We start from the raw sequence: 26,073 nt of genomic DNA, 5'->3' as shown, positions 1-26,073 counted from the left end.
TTAGGGAACATGACTGAGAGATAGGGGAGTGGGGACACATATAAGAGAGAAAAAGTTTGGGGGAATCAAATGAATAAAGTCTCTTTCTTGCTAGCTAAATGTTCTAGGGAGACAAAAGTGCACCCCAAAATATAGTCAAAATTTAATAAAAGGACATTCTTCAGATCAGTGTCTTCATAATGAAATATGTAAAGGTGGAAGACAAAACAATACAACGCTGAGAGAAAGCTCAGCTCTAGCTGTAGAGGAAATCACTTTTCAATGAAGAGTCATGAAAGTTTATGTAACTGAGTTGAGAAATCAAACATTCCCAAGCACTCAGAAGAAAAAAAATTGTGAAAAGACACAAGTAGAATCAAGGCAACCCAAGAACTAAATACATCATATGCGTTTCTCCAGAAAATCTCACAGGAGTTCTTAAGCCTACCAAGATGGGGTTCCTACCCTCTCTGGTGGTAGAGATCAACTTTTCTGCTTATGGTTCTTGTGTTTTGTTGCTAGCATCTTCTAAAGTGTCAGAAATACCGTCCTGCATAGTAATAGAGGTCAACTTCCCAGATCGTTCATCATAAATTTCTTCATTTTTGGCAATTATCCTTTGTCTATAAAAAAAAAAAAGACCAAAAAAAAAAAAAAAAGAGATGTATCTTTATATACTCAAAAGGTTGAAAGAGGGATAGAATATGTGCGGGGACAGAGAAATGTGGTTTCATTCCTTCACTGGGTTAGAGGGGAGTCTCATTCATTGTTTGCAGTGGTTTTGAATTTAGTGAGATATGATAGCTGGATTACCAAATTCCCTCATATGAAGAATTTTCTACTAAATTAACACAACGAATAACTTCCCTTTGTTAAAGTATTGACCAAAATTTATTTTAATGGTTTAAGATGCATCTTCATGTAAGAGTCTAATTTCTGACCTGAAGTTGATTTTCACAGGAACCAAATGCAGCTGCATCTAAGGGTAAACCACTGACACCTAAATCCCTTGTAAAAAAATTAATAAGCAGAAACCTCAATTAAACAGAGTAGGGAGATCAGAAGAGGGGGCACTCTCGTCCCGTGAAGATGGCAGAGCCCAACAGGAAGAAGAAGGACTCCTTTCCTGGTAAGAATTTAGCCAATGGAGAGCCCTGGACTCTTTGTTTACTATAGCTCTCCCCACTTCCTTCTCCCCTCTATAAAAGGGTTCTTCTCCTCTTGCCATAGGGAACTTGCATGTGGCTCACCATGGTTGCAGATCCCCAATTGCAATTCTTTACTGATCCCAAGTAAACCCATCTTTGCTGGAGAAGTCACTGGCAGTCTATTTGTTTTAGGTCACCATTTTGGTGGCTCATATGGGGACCAGAGGAGATCCCAGATAGCTCTGGGGCTGGTGAGCAACAGGTTTGGTGCCCACAATTGAGCCCACTGAGTTCACTGCTGTTCTCAATGACCCGGGAGTTTGAAGGTACATCTTTCCCCTGGATCTGAGTTCATGCCCTCTTTGCATTTGAAGCTCTCCAGGCTTTATTCAGAATCTGTTTAAGGTTTTGTCTTTCCGGTTAAGGCCTGTTCTATGTGTAAATTGATCTCATTTTGAGATTAGACTGTTTCAACTGAAGCTGGCTGAGAAGCTGTCAGTTCATTCCTTTGGGAATAGGAGCTGCTTCACTGAAACTGTCTATTTAGCTGTCGGCTCATTCCTTTGGAATAGGGGCTGTCCTCTGGAAACTGGCTGAAAACCCTCTGGTCTGGCTCATTTTGGATCAGTCTGTTTCTTGAGAACTGGCTGGTATTAGCTTGTAGGCTGTTTGAGTCTCAAGCTGTTTGAATTGAGCTGTTAACTGAGCTATTTAAAAATTATTCATTTACAGAAAAACCTCTGAGAAATGGGACACCAGTTACCTAAATATTTTGTTGGTGCCCCCCTTCCCTGCTTACAGGGACTCCAACAAATTTTATATTTAAAAACTGTGGTCCTTCCATAAGTGCACTTCCAACTAAATGGACTAACCCAACAAAGGCAAGTTAGGATCATAATGGCCATTATGGAGAACTTTTGAAATCCCAAACTTAACTTTCTTAAAACCAAATTGGACCACAGTATCTCAGAAATTTCCAAAACTGAGTGGAATGTTTATTTTGATTGATATTTTGAGGCTTCCGAATGCTATCAGGAGTCTAAAATTGCCTCTCTGCAAAATAAGATTTTGAGGTTCACTGAGGCAAACAAGTGATCAAAGATACACTGGCTCCTGAGGGCCCAGGCTCTTCTTCCTCAGCTCCCTTGTCTCGGGCTTCGCCTCTGGCACCATCTTGAGAGTCTCCCTTGGCTTCCTGTAGGCAGACTCTGCCTCTAGCACCAGCTTCCTCCTTCCCTTCTACGCTGCCTCCACTTCCTCCCTACCCTCAGTTCCGCTGTGCTAATTCCTTCACTGAACTTCCCCTTCTATCTGAAACCCTCCCCACTCCCTTTTCCTCTAAACTTGGCAGAACCTGTCCCTTTAAAATTAAGCCTTCTGAGGATCCAGATCCTTAATTTCTCATACTTCTTGGACTAAAGCTGAACTGCGAGTCACAGTCAAAGATTTTCTCAAAGTAGCCAAAGATCCTCACAGACTTGCTGAGGAATTTACTACCATCATTCAAAGTTACCAACATGGTTTCTCTGACTGATATCAGCTGGTTCCTATGCTTGTTGGTGAGGGCCAGGCTCAGCATTAGATGAAAAGCGCTAATTAGGAAAATCCTGAAAGGTCTCTAAAATTGCAGTCAGGAGACTGGCCAGCTAACTTATTATATGGCTCAAGCAACCATGAGGCGACTTCACTGAGCAATTCCTAGGGCATTTCCAAAGACGATTGGAACAAAAGTCGGGCTTGCACACAAAGATCTGATGAACCTGTTCATGACTGTTACAATTGACTTCAGATTGTTTTTAAAGAAAAGTTTGGCTTTCCTAAAGAGGTTGATTCCACCCAGGTAGCTTTTAACTCTATGTTTATGAATGAGCTGATCTGGGACGTTTCCCTTCTATAAAAAGAAGCAGGATGGGATGGGAAACTACATCCACTCAAAAATTTAGATAATCTGGCAAACCAGCTCTCTCACACTCTAGATGAGTCACCTAGAAGGAAGAATGCCAAAATTCTTCATCTTCAACTCCAGAAGATGAAGTGTCCTCAACAAGACAAGGATGCTCCTACTTCTTCCAAATATTATAAAGAGCCAGGGCATTGGGAAAGAGATTGTTACAAATTTAAGTGCATCAGGCATCTCTAGCCCTTTAACCAGCCTTTCCAACATCCCCCCAATTCTCAATGATGGGACTCTTTCCAATCCTCCCTCTTAATTGGCTTGGAGAAACATTTCTCCAGATTGGGGATGAATCTCTTCCAGTTCTAACTGGCATCGGAGGTACACTCTCAGTGCTCAACCCCATTACTATAAAATAGCCCCTGCCTCAGAGCACTAAAACAGTCAAATAGCAGGGATCCATAATGAACCTCAAGAGGTTCCTGTCTCTGAACCTATTCCTTTTTGTTTGGGTTCTTTGAGATATGGACACCCTTTTCTCCTTAGTTCCTCTGCCCCTACCCATTTATTAAGGTGTAGATTCTTAGAGAAGTATCATGCCAGTTTTTTTTCTCCCAAAAAGAGGGAAATAATTCTAGAATTTGACAGCAGTCATCAAAGCAGCCAACCGAGTGAATTAAGTGACCCTGTGACATCTTTGATTTACTCTGCCTCTCACGGCACTAGAACTGATTCTGGAAACACTGATCATTTGTCTCTGTTGAATCAGCTACCATCCTCCTTAAGGGCACAACCTCCAACTGATATTGGCAAAATTCACAGTGCACCTCTTATCAAGATTCAGATAGACCCCGCAATACCTCTTCCCTATAAGCAAAGAAGCCCTTCAAGGCATAAAGCCCATAGTAGAAGATCATAAGGCTTAAGGTCTTGGATTTTGAAATAATCCTCAGTCATAAAACTGAATAAACTCACAGACTGTCAGGTAAATCTCAAGTGTCATTTTGCACAAAAACTAAGATAGGAAAGGGAGAGGAGCCTAGACACACTCCCAGCACCACTTTGAGTGAACGGACTGCAGTGGGTAACTTCCGTGGCCAGGCTCACAGCGAAGGTCTCCCTCCTGAAAGTGCCCTGACTGCACGAGGGCATACCTAGGTTCATTGTCACCTACTCCTCACCCAACTCCTCCCAATTCCTAAAGATAACTCAGCCTCGTCTTTCTGAGCAGCATCATTCATACCTTAGATGAATGTTTTCTTCGGTCAGGTTCTGTATTGTGTATTTAAACTTTTCTTCAGCTTCAGCAAGCTTGGTCTGGAATGTTTTCTCCAGATTTCCAACCAGAGCTTTCTGAAAGACATGTACATTTGAATAACCATCCTTCCCAAATTAGAGTCATCCAGAGCAGAGCAATATGGCAGAGCTGCACAGAGACCTGGTTCCTCCTTTCAACTTCCGTCCCCACCCCAGCCAGGACTCACCTCTCTCTGGAGTTCCAACTGGGTTTGGTAGAGGGTTGTGTTAAGTGATTCTAGGATAAGAGCTTGAGCGTGCAACTCTTCCTCCATGACCTGTGTAAGAAGAAATCATTTCAGGACATCGTGATGATGTCTACCTATTTATTCTCTTCTCCGGGGCACCTGGATTAGAATCTAAAGCATCAACTTAAGATACTCCTTCTTCCACACCATTCAGTCACTATGTCCTGTTAATTCTTCCTCCTCTGAATCTCACTTGTCTGTATCCTCCAGCCTCACGGTCACTGCCCCAGAGCCAGCCCTCACCAGAGCTCACCTGGGTTGTCACAACAGTCAACAATCATCCATTCATTAAACAAGTATTTCTTAAATATCTAGTATGGATTCCAACTATATGACATTCTGGAAAGGGCAAAACCACAGAGACTGTAAAAAAGACCAGTAGTTGCCAAGAGTTGGGAAGGGAAGCAAGGGATGAATAGGTGGAGGATAGTGGATTTTTAGGGCAGAGAAACTGTTCTATGTGATACTGCAATGAAAGATACATGGCATGATGTATGTGACAAAACCTATGGGATGTATAACACAAAGAGTGAGCCCCAAGCTAAACTATGGACGTCAGTTAAAAATGGGTTGATGAACCATTGCAGTATCATAGGAAAGGTTTGGAGTCAGTGTTCCCAGGCAGCAGTATTGTACATTTCAGAGCTTAAAAGGAAGAATCCAGCATTTTATTATTCAAGGCCCCTTTGTGGTTTGAGCCTCACTAGAAATGGAATGCATTTGAGATCATACAGTATATTGTTCATACATTTGTTCAGATCTGGCTCTAAATAAACAACAATGGCTTTGTTTTTCAGATAGTTCTAAAATCCCTTTTGACTTATTGAATCTAGCAAACTCAACTTTAGGTCTTCCATTTTTTAATTGATTCGGGAAAATTATCATAGATTCCATTTTTTGAGAGTGTATCATTCTAGTAAGATATTTGTAAGATGCTAATTCCACAGGACAAATGAAAAAGCTTACCTCTTTGGTCTTTCTCAGCTCCTCTAATTGCAAGGTGTCTCTTTCATGTTGTTTCAACAGCTCCTAAAAATATTTTTTTGGGGAAAAGATCAACACTAGAGTTCTGGCACTTCTTTCAGAAAATTAAGAAAGCCAGAATAGGATTCAGGAATATAATGTAATATTCACCAGTGTTTAGATGGTGGGTTAATGAAGCACACATTATAAACTAATGACATGACATGCTGAAGTTACATAATGAAAATGTTACTCATGTGCAACCTAAGTGCATTGAGAAATGTTAAAAGAAATCATATTTTCATGAAAGGCTTTTCTTGTTAGTGTATAGATCAAATACTGTTAAATATCCAATTCTCCACAGGCTGAACTTTATATTCAGTGCAACCCCACTCAACATGCCAGCAGGCTTTTTTGACAAGATAATTCTAAAATTTATATAGAACTACAAATGGTATCAAAGAGCTGAAATAATCTTGAAAAAGCAAAGCTGGAAGATTTTTACTTCCTGATTTCAAGCTGCAATAATGAAAACATTGTATTGTTGACCTAAATATAGACAAACTGTTGAATGGAACAGAATAGAGAGTCCACCCCTTGCCCCCTCAAATACAACAAAGACACCAAGGCAACTGAATAGAGGAGAAAATGGTTTTCAACAAGTCATTCTGGAACAAGGAATATCCATATGGAAAAAGATGACCTATGACCTTTATCTCACTCCATACACAAAAATTATTCAAAATCGATTATAGAATCATAAAAGCTAAAGTTATAAAGCTTTTTAAAAAATATATCTCCATGTCCTTGGAATGGGCAATAATTTCACAGAGTGCACAAAACGCTGTAACCATAAAAGAAAAAAATTGATAACTAATTTTCATCAAAATCAAAAACTTCTACATGTAGCAAGACAGCATGAGCAAAGTGAAAAGGCAAATCACAGGCTGGGAGACAGAATTTGCAACATATCTGTCTGATGAAGAACCTGTCATAGTACAAAAGAACTCCTATGTAGCAATAATAAAAGATGAACAACCCAAGTTCTCTTTAAATAGCAAGACTTGAACCAAAACTTCACAAAAGAAGATGTAAAAATGGTCCAATAAGAAGATGGAAAATTGCCTGACATAATTAGTCATCAGGAAAACTAAAATGGTAATGAAATATCACCTCATACCCACTGGAATGTCCAAAATTAAAAGGCTGGTAATACTAGTTGTTGATGATTCAGAACAATTGGAATTCTCATACATTTAGGATGCAGGAGTAAAATGGTACAACTACAGTGAAAAATATCTTGGTAATTTCTTATAAGGTTAAACCCATACCGACCCTAGAGCCCAGTCATAGCACATCTAGTTATATTCCAAAGATAAGTGAAAGCATATATCTACAAAAATAGTTGTACAAGGGTGTTTATAGAAGCTATATTTGTAAAAGCCAAAAAAAAAAAAAAGAAACAACCAAAGCCTCCCAAAACAGAAAAATGGTCAATACATTCTGTGATACTCCTGAAAAGAAATCCTACTGTGCAATAAAAAAGGAAGAAATTACTGGTGTGAATAATGAAGGGATGAATTTCACAGAAAGTATACATTGAGGGAAAAGAAACTGTACACAAAAGAGCATATACTGTATGATTCCATTTACATGAAATTTAAAAACAAGCAAAAGTAATCCATGGCTGTGGGAACCAAAAAAGTGATGAGTTTGTCAAAACTCATCAAACGTGAGTTGTACATGACCAAATTTGCTTTGTTTAGTTTGCAACAATGCCCTTTCTCTTCAGTTATGGTCAAGGATGAGAAGGACATTCAGAGACAGTTTCTGGCAGAATAGGGAATTTCAGGTTCTGTGTATGTTAGGATTCTATTATTTCTTGTTAATTACAATTTTCATTCCAATAACTCTATGGTAAGACTGTTTAGATAAAGGACAGCAAGACTGACAGTCTACTTGTATATATTTCCCGAGAAGCTGGGAAAGGAGGACTATCCCATAAAGCCAAAAAGCTTGTGTAATTACAGAGGCACACCTGGGAATCACACGTCCCACCCAGACTGCACATTCAACCACTGATGTGCTTTGGGTTGAGTTACCTCCTTCTCCCGACATAAGTTCTCAAGCATAGCATTTATTTTCTTCTTCTCTTCTTTGGACTCTAACTCAAACTTTTTGGTTATCCTATATTCTGTGGAGGTAAGGAAATCACATATATGTTTAAATGTGGGAAAAACAGATGCAGAAAGACAACCAGAATACTTGAAGATAACAAAAATTCCATACTGGGTCAAACTCAAGGTCCTTTCAGCCTGATGTTTGGCCTCTGATGCCACCTGGAGATGCTTGAGAGTGAGGTGAACATGGCAGTGGTCCCCAATTATATCAGCCATATGGGATTTACCTCTAATGCCTCTGGTTCTTTTTGTGCAGTTTAGGTCAGACCCATTGCTTACTATTTGTCCATTCCCTCTGCTGAAGTAACCCCTATGTTTTCTTATGTATCCTTATCTTAAAATACGGCTCTCGGCTAACATGACTTTTCCACCAATAAAATTCATTCTGTACGTAGCCTTGGGGTAGAGATAGGCTTCAGTGGAGGGTGAAGGAACCTGCCAGCAGAGCCCCAATTCTAAACAGGAGGAAGGAGGGGTTAGGGGCTCACACAAATTTCTCCTTCCACATCACAGTGCTGGAGATGGATAGGGAGGCAACCCCTGGGCTCACAAGATTATGTCTGGACTGAGCTACATAATGAGCAGCTAAAGTCTGGTCTTCCAAACTAAGTTTGTAGCAACTTAATGTAGACTTTGGCAACATGGGATGAGTGTTGTAGGAGTAGCTGGGAGTCTAGGGGAGGAGCCAGGCTGCTCTACACCAGGATTCCAGGTAAAGCCTCAAACAGGAGCAGCTCCATGTTCCATTGCCCACCCTTGACTCCAGGGTCTTCATGCTCCCTTCTGGTAGTCCAGAGTGGGAATGGCCTTGAAGATGAAATTTCCCAGGGAGTACCTGCATTTACATGAGTAATTTGTTAAAATCAACTAACTTTGATCTGAATTGGGTTGGTTGAGGATGTGGGAATAGGTTTACATAGCCCCACGTCTACCTCAACTGGTCCTCTAAGTCAGGGAGCAGAGTCTCCATAAATTTCTCCCTCTTTTTTCCATTTATGAAGAAGCAGGGTGGGTAGGAGGCTCTCCTGTTGAGCATTCTGGATGATCCATGCTCTTTGCTAAGTGTTGGAAATATTAAAAATATATGGCAATATATGAATGTATCAAATCAACATGTTGTACACTTTACATGTATACAATCTTACATGTCAACTATATCTCAATTAAAATATATATTATATATGAAACTTGGCTCCCTGAGAGTAGGGCATGGGAATATAGAGACTCTCAGTATAATGAATTGTGTTGTCCTTCCCCCAACAAGTGAATATTTGAAACAAATTCAAGAGCTATTTCTCCTGGAACTTCGAGGTCACCTGTATTCAGATAACAAGTCTGCACTCCTACATATGTCCCCAAGCTTGTTCCAGCCACCAGTGAGTTCTAGAAGGTGCAGCTTAGGTCCTCAGGGGGCTCACTTTGCTATACTCACTCTGGAGGCTTATTAGAAATTCAGATGCCTGGATCCTACCCTAAACCTACTGAGGTCTCAGAAGCGAGGCCCAGTATCTGCCGATATAACATGCTTCTCAGGTCATTCTGATGCTCACCAAGGCTGAGACCCCAGAAAAGACTCCACCCTTGTTGCACTGTCTTGAAGACTCCAGACACCCTCCATTCAGGAGTCCAGCCATGCGGCTTATCACCCATAGTGACTCCAAGGCTGCCTTCTTCAAGTTGAGACCGAACTTAATGCCAGGTTTTTTGTGCACCTGTCATCAAGAAGTCCAAAGTTCCTGTACTCACTTTGCCATAGCAGGATCTTTTCCCTCTCCAGCTTCTCATCCTTCTCCCATTCTGCCTTCTTCTTTGACCACTTGTCCTCCAGCTCATCATAAATGCTGTCCTGTGGAGGCGCAAAGTACCATGAGGAAAAGCATCCTGAAAGGCTGCACCCCTGCCTTCCAGACCCGAGGCTCAGCTTTATAGCTTCCCTCAGCTGGGACACTTGCCAGGGGTCCCCATATGGTGACTGGTGGGAGTCAATTCCAGCCCAACCCACCCGCGAGCCTGTGGAACCTAAAGATCACAGGCAAACTCTGCCTGGTGTTTGCCCCCCTGGAACTGGGCTTCCTTTGCAGACAGGCAGCGTTCCCCATGCTGCAGATTCACATGGCAGCTCCCTCTGAAACAGGAATCACTCATCATAGCACGGGAGGAAACACGGGAAATGACTAGTTTTTAATTTTTTTTGAATAATTATACCCACTATATTTTCTTTCAAGTCATTGATGAAAGTGTTTTATGGAACAATGCCAAGTCAAACTTCTGGTTCACTCCACTAGAAGTGATTCTTAAGTTGATATTGAGCAATTAATTAGCACTCTGTTAGGTTTATATGTGCAAGAAATGCCCTTAATTGTGCTTCCACTTGGTCTGCATTTTCTTATTTTTGTATCATGAAATTTCTTACCAAATGCTTTGTCAAAATACCGTATATATTTATATATTTATATACTGTCTCTAGTAATTCTACCTAGTCATTAATTTGAACACTTAGAAAAGAATGGGACGTTTTTCCGAGGGTTCATTTTTCTTCAGCAGACCTAACTCCCTCTGTGGTTAGGGTTAAATAAGCCTAACCTGATGGTAGTCCCATTGGTTGGCTCAGACCTCATGAGACGGGGACATCAGGAGGGGAAGTCTCAGGGCCCGGAGGCTGCCAGGAAGGTCTCAGGACCCTGACCCTACTTCCTTCTCAGGTTAGCAGCAGGCTTCACACAGTGCCTGGGCGCCAGTGCTCATCTGTAATTGTGGCCATTTAGGTAGAGGTTCTCATCCTTTTCAAGATTGGTGGGCAGGTCAGTTTCCATAGAGCTCACCGTCTCTGGAGAGGCCCAGATTGAAGCGAACACAAAGTAATTTGTTAAAATCACAAATTAAACCTAGGAAATTGGGGCAGCTCACCTGCTCGTCAATCAATGCTTCTCTTAGGCTCTGCTCTGTGATGTTTTCCCTGAGTATATCAAGGTGCATCTTGAAAAATGAGTTTTGAATAAAAGCTCAAAACTGAAACTGTGAGTGGTAAATAGAATTTCAGAGGTGGTGCTGGTGCCTAACTTGGTTTCCTCCTTTGATGGGTGATCAACTGTCCTTGTTTGCCTGGGACTATGTTGTTTCCCTGGGACTCCAGATTGTCAATGTGAAGTCCCTGGCAAACCAGGACCAGTTGGTCACCACAGGAAGGGGGCTTGCTGTCCCAGCGCTCCCCTCGTCCACTTCCTGTCTCCCACTCTCTCACCCGCTAGGAGGAAACCATGCCCTAGCTTTGGTTCCCTGGGCTTCCATCAAGTTAGCTGATTAAATGAATGGGCTATGTTCTGAGATGGCTAGGGCACCTCACTCTCTGCTTGTGGGAGCAGCACAGAGTGATAGTCTTTTTTGATGACAATTTGGCCAGATTCATCAAAGGCCTTAAAAATGTTTATTTGCTTTGACTCAGTACTCCACTAAAATCAAAGATGTTACAAAGCAACATTAACAGTGGTTGTTACCACAGGGGTGATTATAGTTCATTCTTTTTGTTGTTGCTGCTTTTGGTTTTTGAATTTCCATTAAAAAAAATGAGCAGTTATTACTTTTATAATCACAAACATATTTTTCAATGGGCTTTTTTAGGGTCCAGGTGACCATCTTGTCCTGCACGGACCCCATGTCAGTCCCCAGGTTCACTCTTCTCCCTGGGTGCACTGAGTGCCACTTAGGTTCAAGGATGCTGGGAATTTCAGGAAATTATTTTCTGAGCAAGAGGTCTAGATGCATCTCTGCGTCATCAGCCAGGAATGAGCCTTGCTTCTCTTACTCTCATAATTCACCACGGAGCTCTGAATCTCACCTGATATACATGAAACATGTTCTTCAAGTACTTATATTCCTTTCCCATCTCCTCTGGACAAAAGGAAAACAACAAGGTCATCATTATTCCCCAGAAATGCAAGTTTTCAAGCTCCAATGTGAGCTTTCCCGCACACCTTCTCCACCTCAAACTCCTCCTCTAGGTGGTGAAACCATGGTGTGCCTCCACAATCACTCCAGAAGCTTATTAGAAATTCAGATGCCTGGACCCCACCCTAAACCTACTGAGGTCTGAGAGGTGAGGCCCAGAACCTGCCGATAATATTCTTCTCAGGTGATCCTGATGCACACCAAGGAGGCTGAGAACGAATCCCTGGGGGCAAACCTATATTTGAGGGAAAAAGAGAAGCAAAACCTTGGAGGATGTACCTACTTCTCTCTTTTTTAAATAACATTTCCTAGTGTGAATTGGTTTTGAAAACAATATATGTTCTCTTTAGAGAACTGGAAAACCAGCAAGGTACAAATACCGTCTTTTAAAAATATAAGAGAAAAGAAAGGGAGAAGGTTATAGAATTTCTCCTTCTCCCCGTGGAGATTAGTCTATACACTCAGAATTCTGAAAGATACACACTTTGCCCTTCCCAAGGGCAGCACTATTTATGGGATAAATCACGCACACCACCCTTATGGTTTATAAGGCCATACAAATCACAGTGTGTCAGTTATGAGACAGGAGGGAAGAGGGCAGGACACAGCCATTAAAAGAATGACACAGCATTTAGCACCAGGATGGTGGAAAACCCAATTCCCAACAGTCCCTGAGGCCCAAGATGGCGGGAGATTCGCCCTCCAGTGGGCCTTGAGCTACGTTATACACATTGTAATGTACTAGCATGGTGAATGACACACAAGCACCTTGACACAACCATGAAAGGTCAAAGAGAGGGGCGGTGGCCCAATTCTTGGGAATCCCTGCCCCTTCCCCAAAGTAGTTCGAATAATCCTCTCACTTGTTAGCATATGAAAATTAGCAACTAGCGGTCTCTCTGTTGCCTTCCAACACGGCCTGCTCTCTGTCTATGGAGTGTGTGTCCACCTTTACTTTAAGCAACCACCCCCTCCCCAGCCCCCGGGTACATCTCTCTAAATAAATCTACTTTTACTCAACTGTGGCTCACTGTTTTTTTTTTTAGCATATGTCAGTGTTTATTCCTTTTATGGCTAAACAATGTTCCACTGTAGGCATATACTGCATTTTATTTATCCATCCATCAGCTGATGAATTTAGGTTGATTTCACCTTATGACTATGAATAATACTGCTATCAATATTCATGTACAAGTTTTTGTGTGGACATATGTTTAATTTCTCTTGGGTATACACCTAGGAGTAGAATTGCTAGATCATGTGGTAACTCTATGTTTAAACATTTGAGGAACTACCAGATTATTTTACAAAGTGGTTCCACAATTTTTCACTCCCACAGAAATGTTTGAGAGTTTTGATTTCTCCACATTCTTGCTATCATTTGTGATTGTCTGTTTTTTGGTTATAGCCATCCAATTGTGTAAGAAATAATACCTCGTTCTGATCACTCTTGAATTCTCTCCTGCATAAAGCCAAGGACCCTCACTTGATGGGGGGCACATCCCAGGGACTCAACTCATCCCAGACCTGGGACACGGCCGTCCTCTGGAGCTCCCCCCGCTCCCACTTTTTCCTGTATCAGAATTTAATGAAACACCATCACTCTACAGGTGAGGAAACTTGCTAAAATGCAACAGTATTACATTTGTAGAACTTTTAAATATACTTCAAAAAGTGCCCTCACACTCTTATCACTCTGACAAAGGCAGGTATTATTGTCTTCGATTCCCAGATGGGGAAACTGAGGCTCAAGGAGATGGAGGGACTTCCTCAGATTCCGACACTTGGCTGCAAGCCTTTCCATCTTCTGGGAGTAGGGAGGACTTTGGTTGACATAGTTCGCCTTTTTTTCAGTTTCATTCTCAACCACTCCCTCTTCCTGGGCTTTAGAAGGAAACCTCAAAAGCCTAGCCAGAGTCCACCTGTGGCTGTGGGAATTCCTGGCCCTAGACCCACATGGTCAGCCTCTGCCCCTTCACCAGGGTCATTCTCCCATGTCCCAAGCGTACCGAGTTTATCCTTGGCAGCCAGCTTCTCTGCTTTCAAGGCTGCTTTGTAGTTTTCCTCCAGCTCACTGAGCTGTGCTGCGTGAGCCTCCTCAAGCTCCCTGTGGAATCCCAGGAGAAGGCTACAGTCACCAGTGGAAGGTTCACCTGATCCCACCTCTTCTCCCTCACACGGGAAGCTGGTGGGCAGGCTGCATGGCCCTCACTTCTTCCACATTCACCTGGCATCCATCCAGAAAAGGGTGAGAAGACCCCTGGTTTCACTATCCACCATTCTGAATGGAGCTGGCAGGGGCCACAGACTCCCTCCAACAGCACAGTCTTTGCATATAGTGCTCTTGGAAAACTGTGGGCTGCAGTGGCACCCAGGATAATTTTAGAGTCCAGGGTCCCTCCAGCCTCCATTCCAGGAGGCAAAAGATGGCAGTGTTCAAAAAGAGTGTTAAAATAAAAGGTTATATGAACTATCAAGCCAGGAAAAGACATGGAAGAACCTTAAATACATATTAATAAGTGTAAGAAGTTAGTCTGAAAAGGATACAGGCTGTATGATTCCAACTATATGACATTCTGGAAAAAGCACAGCTATGGAGACAGTCAAAAGATCAGTGGCTGCCAGGGATCAGTAGGGAGGGAGGGAGGGAGGACTAGGCAGAGCCCAGAGGATTTTTAGCGCAGTACAACTATTCTGTATGACATCATAATGGCGGATACACGTCACTAAACATTTGTCAAAATTCATAGAATGTACAGTGCCAAGAGTGAACCTTTACGTAAACTGTGGACTTCGGGGGATAAAGGTGTATCAGCGTTAAGTTTACTGATTGTAACAGATGCCCTGGGCTGGTGTGGGATGTCAGTGATGATGTAGGTGGTGCAGGTGTGGGGTGAGGGGTATGTAGGAATTCTCTGTACTTGACTCTATTTTACTGTGAACCTAAAATTGCTTAAAAAAAAGTCATTTAATACAGTAAATAAGTTAATTAATTTTTAAAAAATTTAAAAAGCAAGTCTGTGACAACCAGGAGGACTTCTCTCCAGCAGGACTACTGAGGCTGCTCCGGTGCCCAGCAAGGGTGTGGAAGGGGACTTCGTGGGTTTCCTCACTCACACCGACACACTCACACCTCCTTCTCTCCCCCTTGGTTTGTCTCTGCAGCCCTGGCTCCTGCCCCTCCCATACCTTCTTCCCATTTTCCCCAGGCCCTGACCTAGCAGCCAGGGACAGGAGAGGTGAGAAGAGGAAGAGAATGAGGAAGAGGAGCAGGGTAGGGAGAGACTGGGCTGAGAACAACATTTACCACAGAAATCTCGTAGAGAACCAAAAACTGGCCCTTCTCAGCATTCAGCCGAAAGGGAGATTATAATTGAAATGAAATAACTGGATGGGAAAGTGCAAAACCAAGAATAATCTTCTCTGTGCTAGATTTCAGTGGCCTCACATCAAACCATTCTGCTCTCCAAAGAATGTCTCTCACCTCCCCTCCCCTTGCCACGCACCTCCCTTTGGCACCTCCTGAAATCCCAGTGAGCTGAAATCCTGCTGGGATGCAGGAGCCTTAGGGCTTCCAGCACACAGGGACACACTTCCAGCACACACTGGCATATGCCAGAAAGCATACCTCTTCTTGCTTTCAAAGTTCTGCTGCATCTCAGCACAGTGGAGATCCCTTTCATTAGCGAGCTGGAAAGGAGGCCAGCATTAATGAGAGAGCACTGGGGACCCCACTTCCCCTCCAACCTGCACCTTCTGAGAAGCCTTCTCCATTCATGGGGCGCCCCACTCCCCACGCCCCTCCTGTGTGTGTTCTGCAGTGTCATCGTTACTGACAGAGCAGAACAATTCTTGCCTTGCTCTATGTTGTCTGGTACATAATCAATTCATAATGTTGGTGCATGGAAAGCATCCCTTGCATTGTTTTGTGGGCAGGTCTGGTCTCTTTGGCTGACTGTAGTCTCTTTGTAAGATCACGGCCTTTGGCTTCTTGGATACATAATTCAATTGAGCAAACATTAATTGTGCAAAAGGCTTGAAATGGAAGAGTCAAAGAGGCCTAAGACTCAGACTCTGCCTTCACTGAACTTACAACCCAGTGTTAATAAATCCTCATTGGCAGAATGGCCATGTTCCAGCAGATGGGATATGCTCATTCCCAGCGGCCCTCCCTTCTAACTCGTCGGATCCTCTGGCCAGTGTCTCAGGAAGAACGGACACTTCCAGCTGAGACAAGGGTTCAGGGCTTATCCTTGTCCCTCTCTGACTACACAGTGGCAGCCAGCACTCCTCCCTTCCCCAGGGTCACATGACACTTTGGGGTGTTCACAGGTGGGAGAATTTTAAAGATCACACTCTGAGGTCCCTCCATGGAAGTAATCTAAATATGTCTTCAGCAGGGCGGAGGCTTCGGTGAGTCTAAGTGTGTGTTTTGTCCAATAACCCACCACTGATGAGTTGAGTGATCTCATGCAGTTTAACTTCCTGAGCCTCCATTTCCTCTCTGTAGAAAGAGGCTATAAACCTGGCAGGGTTTTCAGATAAATACAGTAACGAATCACCAGTAGGGAAGGTCTCAGTGTGAGTCACATGCTAGGTCACCGCAGGATTCAGACACACTGGGGAAGTCAACCTTCAAACGTGAGTTTCAATAAAAGCAGGCAAGGGCGGGGGGTGGGGTGGGGAGGGGACTTGAGCGTCTCCGGTTTATCACTCCAGCCCGTGCCACCAGGCACCTCTGCTTGGAGTGAGGAAGAAGAAACCATGATAAAACAGATGGTAAAATCTAAAAGAAGTGTCACCCACATCCCGGGGAAACACAGAGTGCAAACTGAAATCAGTAGATTCTGAAGAGGGGATTCGGGCAGTTAAAACAGCAATGGGGAGTAGGTACTGGAGGCTTCTGGGCAGCTTTTGAGCAAAATTGGAAGTATTGGTCATGCTGGTGCCATTAGCAAGAGCCTCAGCAATGTCTGAAATTTAATGCAGCACAAAGACCACAGCAGGCCCCCCTGGAAATGGCTGGCGCCCCAAGTGTGGGGCAGACAGTGGTACTGAACATGCCGGAGGCGCCCCGAGGACTCCCGGAGCTGAGTTAGGCCTCGAGGAGGGACTTGAGTTCTTGAAGTTACGGATGAGGATGGAGTCAGAGAGCTACTCCTGGGTGACCATGGTCCGATCTTCACACCTGTCCCCTGGACAACCTGGTTCCCATGACTGAGTGCGTGGCCTCTTGCTGGGAACCCAGTGGGTGATCTGAAACTACTGGTCTCTCTCCTTCTTATAGAGATGCCGGCCAAATTGAGTATCACTCACCAATTTTTGGGCAGCATGATGGTCTCTGTTCATTTGTTCTATTATCACTGTCAGTTCTGAGATCTGTTCTTCTAGGTCCGCAACGATATCCGTCCTAGGGACGAGTAATCTATCACCCACACAGCTCCCATGCCTGGCCAGGCAGGCCCCTCCCTGAGCAAGGCTATGCTCTGCACCTGCTCCGTCATCCTGGGGGTGGGGGTGGAGGGGGAGAAGGAATTTGGCAGTAGGGTGGTTGAGCCTCAGAGGCAGCCCTTTTGGGTAAGCTCGCCAGAGTGAGCAGGGGTGGTTTGGTGACCCACTGAAGAGAAGGGAGAGAGGACTATGTCAGGAACCTATTAGGCTTTGATCTTGACTCGGTAAAGACAGTTGAAATGGAGGATTAGGAAATGAGGTCAAGGAGTAGGATTGATGCTGACAGTGAATCCGAAACAAGGAAGGGGCCAGGAATGGGTCGAAGAGGTTGATTCAAGAGTGTGGCTTTCAGAGTAGACTACGGATTTTTGTGTTTCTGGGTCTGAAGCCTCTGTGACATCTGGAGTAAACAAGGGGCAGGGCAGCAGAGATGAGGTCCTTGATCCAAGAGGGTGAGAAAACAAGAGAGAGGATGTTGGAGGAGGTGGGGAAAGAGAAGATACAAAAGAGAGATTTAGGAGGTAGAATGAGACAGCTGTGGGGACCGACTTTACATAGCCCCGGAGGATGGAGAGAGTGGGGCTGGAATGACCGAGGGGATGGCCATGCGTGGCCGGGTGGAGTCAGGCAGGAATCCTCTGTCTCTCAGAGGCATAGATTGAGTGGCATCTTTGGACATAACAAAGAAGAGATGCAGACTCGGGCCTCCCAGAAATTCCGACTTTCTTCTTAGTTCTCACTTCCAAATGCAGACTATTTTATAAATATTTTATCTATTCATCCCCTCCAGGAACAAATACTTTCCTTTAGTATGAGTTACACCACCCCAATTGTTTTACAGCTCAGCTGACTGACTGGTCCGTCATCCTGACTCCAATGGACTTGGAGCCAAGAGGTGGGTGGGGAGAGGAGCCAGCGCAGGGTGGAGCAGGGAAGGGACACGGTGGGCTGGCCCTCAGCCAAGACAGGGCAGGCGGGGCTGGGTCTGAGGAGCTAGACGCGGGTCCAAGGGCATTACCTGGACATTTTGACTTTGTCCATGTTCTCTGATTCTGATTGCTTTTTCCGATCAAACATCTCGTCTCCCAGGCTGACGGAAATCTGCTCCCTATTCCGAAGGAGTGTGTAGCCAGGAGACACGTTGAAAACTTCCTGAGCATGAAGGTGGGAGGTCAGGTAACATTGCAGACTTGGGTGCTGAGGCTGCTCCAGTCTCCTGCTAGTGCCCTACTCACATCTCAAAAACAGGCCCATAAGGCGGGATTCCAGGGCCCAAGGCCCTGCGCCCTCCCCAGTTACCACTCGCTCTCCTTCCTCCCCCAGGTTTCTCTCCTGAAATCCACTTGCAGGACTCAGCTGGCTCTTGTGTGTCACCACAGGCCTCTCAAAGGCAACAAATGCAAAGCCCATCCATTGACCCCCACTCCCCGCTCTGCCTCTGAGCCCGGTCCTCCTCTGTGCTCTCCTTCGTGGCCAAGGGCCAGGAGGCGGCCCCACAGTGTGGAAGTTGCTCAAGGTTTAGAATAGATGGGCCTGCGTTTGAATCCTGGCTCTGCCGCCAACCATAGTTATTCAACATCTCCGTGCCTTAGTTTCTTTGTCAGAGAATGAGTATAATAACTCTTCCTCAAAGGGCTTTTGTGAGGAAAAACCAAAATAACATGAGAAACTGCCTAGCTAAGTTGCAAATAAAACAAAACAACCCCAAAAACATTTTAGTCAGTTCCTTCTGCATCCCACATTAGATACCAAGTCATTCATCTGGGCAGGGCTGCCAGGCAGCACAGGCCAGGATGAGACTGGCGTCCAGAGCTGTTCAGGACACTCCGCAGCACCCTGGACCCGTCATTGTTCTCCGAACTGTAGCTCAGCCCCATCCTCCCTTCTCCCGCACCCCTGCCCCTGACACGGCCCCAGGCCGCGGTCATCTCTCTCCTTGGCTCTGGTGATCCCCTCCCCGCCTGCCTCTCCTCCTTCAGTCTGGCTCCCCTCAAGTTCACCATCCTCTCCACCTGGAGGGCTAGTGTATCTTTGTTGTTTTCTTTCCCTGACCATTAAGGGACTAAGTGATCCTTGTTTAAGGGAGGTAAGTTGGGGGCAGGGACAGAGGAGGCAAAAGGAAAATAGATAAAAGCAGAAAGTAGTAAAATAATATCCCACCAGAGGGTGTTTTTTTTGTTTTTTGTTTTCTAAAATGTCTTACCTAGTCCTGTGCCTGTGTCCGACCCCGAAAGGCTCCCAGGCACCAAAAAGATTAGATCCAAACTCCCGGACAGGTGTCAAGATTTTTCTGGCCTTGGTCCCCATCTCTTTATACAGCACCTTCCTGTCCCTTCTCCTCTCAGGTGCCCCGATGGTCCCTCCCCCAGAGTTGTGAGTTCCCAAGTGCAGCAGAGGGTTTCCCACATTGGGGCAGGAGCTATACCCAGGCCTGGACTGATGGTCACCATCTGGTTTCCTTGGGACACTCTCCTCACCCTACACAAGGCGGTAGGGGGTGGTAATTAAATGCTGTCTCTGGGGTCTGATGGAGCCGACCTCAAGTCCTGGTTCTGCCACTTACCAGATGCATGTTAAATTGAATAATTAACAACTCTTCCTCATAGGATCATTGCACAGATTCAATGAGGTAAGTATGTGTAAAAGTCCATGCCTGCATACAGTGGGTCTCAATAAATGTTAGTCCCACTGCCTTCATCCTGTTTTTACTCACATAAGGTAATTTACTGCTCTCCTCTTGTTTTCTTAAATAGATTTTCATTCTGCAAGAGAAAAGCATGATCAGAAAGCAACCAGAGAGCAAAGAAAAGCTCCAAGCTTGGAAGCTGTACCCAGCTCTTGCCACTCATCGGTAACAAGTGACATTACCCGGACAGTCTCTGAGGTCCCTTTCAGCTCTCAAAATGTTCTACTTCAGGAAATAGGGACTATGTAAAGGTCCAGGGAACATTGGTACACAGATTGTGATGAAATGGTGGGTAGTAAAAAAGTGGGAAATTGACTCATCACCAGTCTAATTGTAGAACCATTGCTAAAACAGGGGCCGAGAGATTTGGCGTGAAGATCCCAAGTGCCCTCCTATGAGCGCAGTGCATAATCTTCAATGCACACGTTTTCAGTGACATCTATGTTGTCTGCACAACTGCCTTTCTCCATGTTTGCACCAGAAGTTGGTGTTCTGGGACTCTGAAAATGCCAGTTAAATGAATTCAGGATAAGCAAAGTGTTACTATTCTGAGATCTGGTGTTAACCCTGATTATAATTAATTTTCGTTTTCAAGTACAGAAACATGAGCACAATATTGGGTACACAAATGTCACAGGAGTATTTATAAGGGAGCTTAGCTGGGACGTGGGAAGAGTTGAGTCAGAGAAACTAGCTTCTTCTGATGTGGTGGCAAGAAATGCAAGTTGGATCGTGTTACTCTTCCCAGAAGCCTCTGATGGCTTCCTGTCCATTATGGGCTAAACTGTGTGCTACCCCAAATTCAAACATTGAAGCCCTAACCCCTGCTATCTCAGAATGGAACTGCATTTGGAGGTACAACCTTTAAAGAGGCGACTAAGTTAAAATGAGGCTATTAGGGTGGGCATTAATCCCAGTTTACTGGTGTCCTTGCAAGAGAGATCAGGACACACAGAGAAGCCCAAGAATGTGCACGCGCAAAGGAAAGACCATGAGAGGAGGCAGCAAGCTGGCTGCTATCTGCAAGCCAAGGGGAGAGTCCTCACCGGAAACCAACCCTGCCAGCACCTTGATCTTGGACTTCCAGCTTCCAGAACTGTGCTGTGAGACAATACATCTCTGTTGCTTAAGCCGCTCAGTCTGTGGTTTTGTGTTGTGGTGGCCCTAGCAGCAAATACACCATCCCTTTCAGAGTAAAAGCCAAAGTCGTCGTTACAGAGGCCAGCACACTTCACTGTAAGTGTTTCCTACTATTGCTACTACACATTACTACAAGTTTAATGGCTTAAAACCACACCAACTTGTTATAGTTCTGGAGGTCAAAGTCTGAAATGGGCTAAAATTAAAGTGCTGGCAGGGTTGTGTTCCTCCTGAAGGCTCTGCAGGAGAATCTGGTTCCTTGCCTTTTCCAGCTCCTAGAAGCTGCCCTGTTCCTCGTGGCCTCATCCTCTGTCTTCAAAGCCAACAGCAGCACCACTCCAACCTCTGCTTCTATGGTCATGTCTCCTCCCACAGTGACTTCCTCCTTCACAGGTAAGGACCTTTACGCCTACATTACGGCCACCTGGATAACCCACGATAATCTGTTCAGTTTAAGGTCAGCTGATCAGCAACATGATTCCATCTGCAGTCTTAATCCCCCCTTAGCAAGTAACAGAACTTAGTTACAGTTTCCAGGGATTAGGTTGTGGGCCTCTTCAGGGGGCTTGTTATTCTGCCAACTACCTTCAGCATCTCTGCTGCTTCTCTGAGCTCATTCCCACCACTCTCCTCACTTCCTCCACTCCCCTGACACACATGGGCCTCTGCTTTCCATGAAAAAATCAGGCATGCCAAGCAAGTTCCCACTCAGGTCCTCTGCACTTGCTGTTCCCTTTGTCAGGAATGCTTGCCCCAGGTTTCAGCGTGACTCCTGCTGTCTCTTTACACAGGGATCACCCTGACATCTCTGTGTAAAATAGCAACCCCACCCTCACCATCCTCTTTTCCCCATACCTGCATTATTTTTCCGCATAGGGTTTGGGGACCTTGGATGGATGAATGTGTTTATGGTTATCTCCCTGCCTCTGCCCACTGGAATGCAAGTCCAGGAGAGCAGAGACTCTGCCGTGCTCACTGCTGTCCCCCTGCCCCTGACTCAAGGTCTAGCAAATAATAAGTGCTCAATAAACACTTTACAAATAAATAGAATACAACGATTCATGCAAAGGCCTAAAATTAAGTCACACTTCTAAGCTTACAAATATGGATAAAGAATTTAAGGGGTGAGTAAAAACAGAGCTGCAATCTACAGAAAACCTTAGATATAGTAAAGTAATCAGGAAAAGAGAGAGTCAGCACCATAAATCCATGGGAGACTCTTTGCCTAGGATGTGAATGGGGCATGTGCCCTTCTAGGGCAGCACAGGGGTATCCGGGCTCTTCTGCTAAGAGCTCCTTTGAAGCGACTTTGAAAGCTGTGCGGACAGAGGGCCACAGAACCCATGTGTAGGATTTGAGGTTTGGGGGAAATCTCAGTGGGTTCTGGCCATTCTCTGACATCCCTGGCAACAGTAAGCTCCAGTCAGGAAAGGCTGGGAAGGCCAAGAAGGGAGATAATTTTATTCACAGAACTTGAACCACCCCTGCCCCCTGGATGTAAAAATACTTACTTTGGGGTGACAACAGGTTTCTTTAGGGGTTGGACATAATTTTGTTTTTTTGAAGCTGGAGGAAGAGGAGTTAGCCTGAAAGTGAAAAATAAATAATGAGGGAGAGAAACTTGGAAATTCAGAAACCTGGTTTAGCACTCCCAGAAAAGGTAGATCTCACAGTGATCCCAAATTGGAATACATGGTCTGACAATGGGAATCTTTAAAATCAGGATGGTCTTGAGGAACCTCAGGCCAAAGGCTTTGACACCTGCTCATGGTCCCGGGGGTTCCTGGGCTCTCAGTATGGATCGTTCCCCACTCCCCCATTCCCAAAGCTCTTCGTCCCCTGTGGAGGGGCAGCTGCCACGGGCCCTTTCCCTGCTGCACTAACGCTGAGACTCCTTCGCTGAAAAGGACACTCAGCTCAGACAGGACACTGCACTCAGGCAAGAGTGCAGCTGGGGAAAGCTGGGCTTTCTGGCCCTCTTGGGATTTTGAGAAGTTGACTGCTTTGGAAATCTTGTGAGAGAAACAAAGCTGCAAGTGGAGCCTGAGCTCCCAGGTCCTACTCTGCCCCAGAGGATCCTCACTTGGGCTTCGCTGGGGAGGTCCTGCTTGGTGGCTGAGGGGTCTTGATTAGCTTCCGTGGTCCCAAGTTCCAGGGGTCCCAGCAGGTGCAGTAGACGAGAGGGTTGGGGTACATGGCAGATCAGGGGTGCTCTTGGCTGCTGGGTCAGGAGGCCTTCGCTGAAATGGGAAAACATCATATAGAGTCAGAGCAACAATACTTAGCTTGGGAAGGACCCAGGGAAGGCCCAAGGCACAGGTGGCAGACTCTGGAAGCTGTCGAGGTGGTACAGGGTCTTGACTATGCAGAGAATATCACCTTACCCCTTGCTGCCCTGTAGACTTGACTTGAAAGCACTTTAACCTTTGACATAGTTGGGTGCTTACTGTGAACCAGGTCCACATCAGGGATCAGTTATTGTGATGCCAATTTTACAGAAAGTTCTATGCAAGACCTGTTATCAGGCTTTCTCTTCACTTCAGAGACAGCTAGTATGGAAGAGCAAGTGCTTAGGAGTCAGACAGACTTGTGTTTGTCCCCAGCTTTGCAACTTGCTACCTCGGTGACCTCTCTGAGCCCCAGTATCCTCATGTGAATTTTGTTTACAGAAGTTTTATTTCTAAATTTGTAGGACAATAGATTTATTTTTGTGTCTGTGTTAAATTGAAATATGCTATTGTAAAGAAAATCAAAATAGAGAAAAACTTAAAGAAGTAAAAATTATCCAAAGTACTAACATCTAGAGATGAACACTGAAAATATTTTGGTTAATGTCTTCTAGAATTCTCTCTAGTCTAAAGAAACAGATTTATATAATTTTCCACAAACCAGAACAAACTCCACTTACATTCTAGATATGCTTTTTTCAACAATGTCATGAGCTTCTTTTCATGTCAATAACTATATATATGTCATCATTTTTAAACTTAAGTTTACTGTGGAGTACAAAAGTAGAGAAAAGAGTACATTGAACTCCATTACCTAGCTTCAGTGATTAATGATCTGTGTCTAGTCTCATTCCTCTATACTCAGCCCACTCCTCTAACACTAGATTATTTTAAAGAAAATTTAAAGCAAATCTATAATTTTAATTATACTTCAGGCAAATTTTTAAAACAAGTCTGAGAGTTATTTCTATATATATATCATCCATGACTGTGTAAATTTCTATGAATGTACTCATTTACATTTTTAGCCTGTTTTGTATTTATGAACATTCAGTTGTTTCTTTTTTTTCCCTAATATAAACAATGACTTGATTTTTTTTTTTTTTTTTTTTTTTGCCCTTAAAAGCTAAAGTCGTCTTCTTCCAAACACCTATGGGGATGAAACTCAAAATATTTAACAACCGGGAAGACAAATCTATTGAATAATCAGAATAGTCATGGGCTATGGGCTGGAACCTGGAGGACCCTTCTCCGGTCCCCATGCCAGACATTAACCCCTTACTTGCTGAATCCTGAGTAGGTCTGGGAGTGCCAGAGGAGGTGTTGGGGCACCAGGATGTCACGTGAGGAGGGCATTTGAAGAGTTTGGACAATGTGTATGCACAATCAGTATGGCACTATTTCAGTATCCGTGCATATGAGCTAAACATTGGCCCTCTACCTCCAGGACTCTTCCAAGAGGAAAATACTGTTAACAGCCTTTTGGGTATGCTTCTAGAAATATTCTATAATCTTTAAAATTTTTTACACAAATGAGAGCAATATTTTACACACTACACCATGCCTTGCTCTTTTTATGTAACAGATTATCTAATAGATATTTCCATATCAGCATAGATAGATCCACTGTATTCACAGTGGCTTGACAGGCTTCGTATGGTTTTAGGAATATAGGTGTGTGTGTGTATGTGTGTGATTTAGAATTCTTTTTCCTTATCCTTTTTCTTTCCTTCATCTCTTCTGGATGACTTTACCTGAAGCTCAGTGGACTGAATGTGCCAACTGGTGATCCTTTAGTCACCAGTGAGCCAGCTGAGCCTCCAGCAAGGTTACTGATTAGCATTAACCAGAAGAAAAAAATATATAAAACATCTTTCCAAAGAGCTTACCTTGGACTGCCCAAAGACTTGTTTTTCCCATGTGGCTCCTCTCCAAGTTGGGAGTCTTAAAGACACCGCAAGGTTACAGAGAAGCTGTGTCGCATCAACACAAAGTCCGAATTCATTTTAGGTCAAATCCAGAGGTTCCAGAACTCGGAACTTTAGTGGTCATTCCAAGTGACTGAAATGCCAGAGCAGAAAATCCACAGTATGTGTGGTGCAGAGAGACAGGCTTCCAGTGCATCCAGTCAAAGGCCTTTTACAAAGGCTGACCTGGCATGAGTAAGAATTTCCCTCCTAAAGTCGATCTGGTTTGAGTCTTCCAATATTGCAATGAACGTCAAGCTAGAGGAGAAATTCCCCCTCCATTCAGACTCTTGATTTGGACCTTGAGTTGTGAGGTTTGTCCTTGGAAGATGGCAGGGGAAGGTTTGTTTCTTTCATTGCTATGGAAACAGAATGGTAGCACCTCATTGGCTCAGGCACTATGCTCTTTACAAGAGAAGGCTGGGGAAGCAGCCATTAAGAAATTCTCCAAGATGTGAGACAAGATACATTTAAGATATACTTTCAGAGGAAACAGAATTTAAGAGCACTACTAGGCTTAACTGGCTGTGGCAGTAGTTGCCAGACAGGATCTGTGATGGATTTTAAGTTCCTCTGTCATTTGCTCACAGAAACCTCAAAGTCTAAAGTGGGCACTCTTCTTGAATTTCAGGCTTTGAAATCTCTAAGAGTACAAATCTCCCAGAGCAGGAGTCTTGTTCAGTCATCAAGGAGCTCAGATTTTATTTTTTCTAAATAAAGCTGCTTTTCCTCATTCTAGAAAAAAAAAACTTTCTTATTAAAGATAAGTGGCTTTCATTTTTACTTTGCTGCATGTCACTATAAGAAATATATTTTACACATTTTATAATAAAAATTTGCATGGAATAATACCCTTGCTACATACTAGTCTCATCTATTTCTTTTTCTTCTATTTAAAATGGAAGCTGATTATAAATACACCAGATTGATTTCATGATCCTCTGATGA

At 44.1% G+C, this 26,073-nt stretch overlaps 1 protein-coding gene across 1 annotated transcript; it reads right to left on the bottom strand.

The window, feature by feature from the left end:
* Positions 1-475: 475 nt before the first annotated feature.
* FLACC1 (flagellum associated containing coiled-coil domains 1) lies at positions 476-25,443 on the bottom strand. Its single transcript, XM_010991985.3, has 15 exons — positions 25,048-25,443; positions 23,014-23,170; positions 22,442-22,516; positions 19,818-19,866; positions 18,123-18,256; positions 16,970-17,063; positions 15,282-15,343; positions 13,663-13,760; positions 11,544-11,596; positions 9,455-9,554; positions 7,631-7,722; positions 5,532-5,594; positions 4,506-4,595; positions 4,265-4,374; positions 476-602 (listed from the first exon to the last, which is right to left on the bottom strand). The coding sequence occupies exons 2-15, from the start codon at positions 23,124-23,126 to the stop codon at positions 476-478; spliced, it is 1,260 nt and encodes a 419-aa protein (XP_010990287.1). The 5' UTR covers positions 23,127-23,170; positions 25,048-25,443.
* Between the last annotated feature and the right edge of the window lie 630 nt (positions 25,444-26,073).

Source organism: Camelus dromedarius, chromosome 4 (genome assembly GCF_036321535.1).
Source record: "Camelus dromedarius isolate mCamDro1 chromosome 4, mCamDro1.pat, whole genome shotgun sequence".
In the NCBI taxonomy this organism is placed as follows: domain Eukaryota; kingdom Metazoa; phylum Chordata; class Mammalia; order Artiodactyla; family Camelidae; genus Camelus; species Camelus dromedarius.
The sequence above is the reverse complement of the archived record's forward strand: the minus strand, read 5'-3'. Positions and strand labels throughout refer to the sequence as shown.

Bases quoted from the DNA above. Each gene is read 5' to 3' on its own strand.
- FLACC1 (XM_010991985.3), bottom strand. From the start codon at position 23,126: ATGTACCCCAACCCTCTCGTCTACTGCACCTGCTGGGACCCCTGGAAC. The intron at 9,555-11,543 runs GTGAGATTCAGA...GCGCCTCCACAG, and splicing joins ACATGTTTCATGTATATCAG to GACAGCATTTATGATGAGCT. The intron at 4,596-5,531 runs GTAAGCTTTTTC...CTTCTTACACAG, and splicing joins AGCTGAGAAAGACCAAAGAG to GTCATGGAGGAAGAGTTGCA.